Source organism: Octopus bimaculoides, chromosome 1 (genome assembly GCF_001194135.2).
Source record: "Octopus bimaculoides isolate UCB-OBI-ISO-001 chromosome 1, ASM119413v2, whole genome shotgun sequence".
Taxonomy (NCBI): Eukaryota; Metazoa; Mollusca; class Cephalopoda; order Octopoda; family Octopodidae; genus Octopus; species Octopus bimaculoides.
In genome coordinates, this window is record NC_068981.1 from 159320470 (window position 1) to 159325691 (window position 5222).

Sequence of the window (5222 nt, forward strand, 5' to 3'; positions counted from 1 at the left end):
TATATATATATGCATATGTATGTATTATATTCTTTTATTTTTTCAGTCATTTGACTGTGGCCATGCTAGAGCACCACCTTTAGTCAAGCAAATCGACCCCAGGACTTATTCTTTGTAAGCTTAGTACTTATTCTCTCGGTCTCTTTTTGCCAAACTGCTAAGTGATGGGGACACAAACACACCAACATCGGTTGTCAAGCGATGGTGAGGTGACAAACACAGACACAAATAACAAATACATATATATATATATATATATATATATATATACGACAGGCTTCTTTCAGTTTCCGTCTACCAAATCCACTCACAAGGCTTGGTCAGCCTGAGGTTATAGTAGAAGACACCTGCCCAAGGAGCCACGCAGTGGGACTGAGCCTGGAACCATGTGGTTGGGAAGCAAGTCTCTCACCACACAGCCACTCCTGTGGCTATAAATATGGTGTGGCTGCCTGGTAAGAAGTTTGCTTTCCAACAACATGGTTCTAGCTTCAGGCCCTTTGCATGTCACCTTGGGCAAGTGTTTCCTACTATAGCTTTGGGCCAACCAAAGCCTTGTGAATGTATTTGACAGATGGAAACTGAAAGAAGCTTGTCTTATGTGTATGTGTGTGTGCGTGTTGTCGCCTTGACATAACACCAGGAGATAGCTGTAAGTGGCAGTTACTGTCATACAAGGAGTGTCATTTGAGTCCAGTCTTCCATGAAAAACGTGTCCAGCCAAGTAGAAATTTTACCTTACATGGAAACAAATGAAGGTTGGAAACAGGAAGGGCATCTGACTGAAAAAAAAAAATCTACCTCAATGAAAGCAGGGAAAAGTAGACATTAAAATGATGACAATGATACTCCTTTCCCCTTACTGCAACATTGTCTACCATGCTTGCATAGATTGCACATGCGTGTGCATATATAAATATAAATATATGTGTGTGTGCATGTTTGTATTTGTGCGTGTGTATGTGTGTGTGTGCGCATGCATGTATGTATTCAGATAAAGGAGAAAGAATGAATGTAAACATGACCCCATTTCTAAGAATTGGTGCCAACTTATGAACCTCTACAAAGACATAACAGTCAATAATTCCAGTACTCAATTTGAGTGAAAATTTACACCTGTTAAAATGCCCCTTTTCCATAATCCTTGATCTATATTCATCATACTCTATTTTGTTGTTGTTGTTGTTACTATTATTATAATCATAATCATTATTATTATTACTTTATTATTATTATTATTATTATTATTATTATTAAATATTTGTTAAATTCACATTCCTTGTGGCATGAAGGAGTTAGTTAATTGTTAACAATTACATAAGTCAGTAACACACAACTTGACATGAAAAACATGTGGAATGGTCAGCAATGGTTTTTGGAGAATATTTATCATGGGTTTGTTTCTGCTGTAGTAAAATCCATTGACATTGCAGTGGATGTGGTCTGAGAGTTGGGATTCGCTACTGAAGATGTCGATGTTGGAAAAATGGAAAGCGTCATTCCCTGGAGGTGACTGGTGGAGCTGTCTTCATAGGAATCGTCAATAGGTTCAGACTTAATGAACATCATTTGATCACTTTCAAATGTGTGTGGAATCTGCAAAAGCAATAAAGTGAACAGGAAATTTAAAATTGGGTTAAAAAGACATAATTAATACTATTATATATATATAATATTATACACACATGCATACGCACACACATATGTATGTATATAAATATGAGGGAACATTACTCAATGACATATAGTTTGTAACGTGAATGATTAACAGTTTATGTTGTTGCTATTGCATCAATACAGTTGCTTACACCTTGATTCAAGATCAATAATAGTTGTAAAAAGGTGAAAATATAAGAGTTCATATGATGCACATACAAGGAAAGCCTCCCTGAATTGTGGTTGAGAAGTTGGTCTTTAGTAAAAAAAGAAATCAAAGATTTCAGTAAAACAGAGGCAACAAGATTGCCAATTCCATTTGTAGGCTTTGATTTAGCCAGGATACTCTACAGGTGGCAAGAGTTTTAATTTTTAAGTTGTCAGATGTATTTTGATAATGAGATCATGTTATGTCTAACTGGACTTCTAAATGTATATGTGAATATCAGGTCTTAAAACAATTGGTAGTTTATCCATTATACGCTATGACAGAGTAGGAAAGACAGGCAATAATCTTTGGTTTGACCACTTTTTATTTCACCTTTAGAGCTATCCCTAAAATATAGGGAACATCTGTAGTCTTTCAGCTTGTTAGAAATAGCTACCAAGTCTTATTTAGGTCACAACTTACCACCTTTATAAGAGAACACATTGAACAATGTAGTCTTAGATATACGATATACTATAATTGGAAAATAGATGGGATGATCACAACTAGAATGCTGTTGATTATAGATCTGTTCAATCAGAGATGGTCTGGGGTTAAACAAAAACAACACCATACATAAAATATATTTAAATGTTCTTATAATGAAGAATATATTTCATTACAATCATTTTTTAATGACAAAAATTGTAATTAAGCATATCTTGTTACTGATGTTTTTATGATTAAAGTTTAGATAGAAGATTATACAAAGAACTAATATTTGAAACTATATTGATTTTTTTAATGAATTCAATGTAGGCTTAAAAATGAAAAATGAAAAGAATACAATTATGAAAATCCAGTGCTGTATTTGAGACAAAATGAATTATAAAAAATAACAAGTAAATATCTTGCTTCAGTTTTGAACTATCACTCATAATCTCAAAAAAAAAAATTATTCTTTTAAAAATTAACTTAATGATTTATAAAGTCTTATGGTTAAAATTATGTCAGTGCAAAGTTACATGTAGAAAGATATTATTGAACTAGAAATGATGTCTCTTTTAAAAGGTCATTATATTATATATTTATTAGTCAAACTGAAAATATCTAACAGTTGAAGCTATTTATTTCAGCAACAAATTAAAGTCAGACTATAAAGGTCAGTAAAGCAAAATCTATTAAAAGAATAGGGCAACTAGGAAAGTAATGAAATAATAATAATAATACTAATAATAATAATAATAATAATAATAATAATAATAATTATTATTATTATTATTATCATTATTGCCTTTGCACAGCTTCTAACGCTAGAGATGTACTACAGTGTCAGCTGTTCACTACCAGTGAACTAAGGTAACACCACTTATTTTTCAAGCATCTTCTGGCGGATTCGAGCGGTTCCAAGCAGTGCTGTTTTCTGCACGCATTCCATCCTTATTGCAGCCCCTATTTGTTCCACGTACTTCTCGAGAGTTTTGCTTATCTCTGTTGCTTTTTGTTCTCCACATGATAACCTTGACCTTGGTACTTAGTAAAATAAAGCTGGGGTACTGACTAAAGGGAAAATCTCAAACAATCAATCACCTCCTCTTCATGGATGATTTGAAACTGTATGGCAAGGATGAGACACAAGTGAGTTTCTTGGTGAGCATGGTCTACTGTTTAGTGCTGATATTAGAATAGAATTTGGACTCAAGAAGTGTAGAATAATCAACCTAAAAAGAGGCAAGGTACAATCTTTAGCAGGGACAGAATTACCAAATAGAGACTTGATTAAACAAATTGAAACAGAAGGCTACAAATACCTTGGTGTACTAGAGTTCAATGAAATAATGAGAAGGAAATGAAAGAGCAACTGAGGAAGGCTAAGCGATTTCCAAAGACTAAGGTTGGTGTGGTGCTCAAAATTGACTGGATGGAATAAAATCCAAGCAGTTAATACATGTGCGGTAACATCACTTTGGTATGGAGTCAAAGTTGTAAAATGGCAAAAGAGAAAAGTGGTGAAAATGGATATGAAGACCAGAAAAATGTTGATAGTACACAGAGCCTTCCATCCTAAGAGTGACACCAATGGGCTGTATTTGTCCAGAAGAAAGGGTGGGAGAGGTTTGATCAGTTGCCAGGAAAGCAGAGGAAAACAGCGTAGGGTGGTGTATAAAAAATGCTATAGAGCCATTGTCGAAAGATATGAAGAAGGCTGCCATCATCAAAACTGAAAATTGTGTAATGAAAGAAAAATTTAAAGAAGAAATGAACACACACAAAAAAAAGAAAATGCATGGAAGGAATAAAAAAAATGTATGGTGAGTTTGCAAGAGATGTGAATGTCAAGACAGATACAGAGGACCAGTGGCTATGGATGAGGAGAAATGACCTGAAGATAGAGACAGCAGCAGCTCAAGAACAAGTGTTAAGGACTAACTATGTGAAGTGCAGAATAGACAATGCTGCCAACAGTGACAAATGCAGAAAGTGTGGTGAGATAGATGAGATGGTAAGACACATCATTAGCAAATGCCTGAAATTGACACAACATGAATACAAAAGTCACCATGACAATATGGCAAGAATGATCCATTGGGAGCTACGTGGAAATCATGGCTAACAAAGAGCAAAGATGTGGTATGAGAAGACCCCGGAAGGAGTCACTAAGAATGAGAATTGCAAAATCCTGTGGGATGCAATAATTCAGTGCAATCACCTGACCAGACATCAGAAGCCGGACATTGTTGTGGTGAATAAAAAAGAAAGAACATGCATGATAATCAACATAGTATGTCCTGGTGACAACAGGATCAATGTGAGAGAAGAAGAAAAAATAAACAACTATGATGATTTGAAGTGGAAAATACACAGGTTGTGGTCAATGTGGAGATTAGATGTGATACCAATAGTAATTGGCACACTTGGAAGTATCAGCACTCAACTATCAACTTGACTGAAAAAATTTGTGCAAGTGTGAAGGTAGAACACCTACAAAAATCAGTATTGCTTGGAACTACAAGAATTCTTTGCAGGGTTCTCAAAACATGACCAGTAAACAAGTGTCCCCTCAGTCTGCTGGCTGTGGACAGCTGACACTTCCCAATATACCCAGTAAAATAAGCTGTGACTTTTCATTACATGATATTGATGATGATGATGATGATGATGATGATGATGATGATGATGATGATGATGATGATGATGATGATAATAATAATAAATAAATAAATGCCCTGATGCAGTACCAGGCAGTGGCTCTCATGGTTTCTGATCTTAATTGATTGGAAGTGTTATCATGTACGTTGTTTTGTCTTGGTATAAAAGATGGGCTACAGCAAATATTCTGCTTAATACCACAAATTTGCTTGTCAGTTGTTTGACCTTAACCAGTTGAGCATGTCCCTTGGTGGCTGACGATATGTGC

The 5222-nt window shown here is 35.0% G+C and overlaps 1 protein-coding gene across 2 annotated transcripts in view; it reads right to left on the reverse strand.

Moving 5' to 3' along the window:
- Nucleotides 1-16: 16 nt before the first annotated feature.
- Nucleotides 17-5222, reverse strand: part of LOC106884427 (uncharacterized protein DDB_G0283357) — a 114219-nt gene continuing 109013 nt past the window's right edge. For both annotated transcript variants that reach the window (XM_052972212.1, XM_052972211.1), the window contains exon 7: nt 17-1596. In XM_052972212.1, the coding sequence (XP_052828172.1) occupies nt 1390-1596 (207 nt within the window). In that variant the 3' untranslated portion in view covers nt 17-1389. The remainder of the gene's footprint in view (nt 1597-5222) is intronic.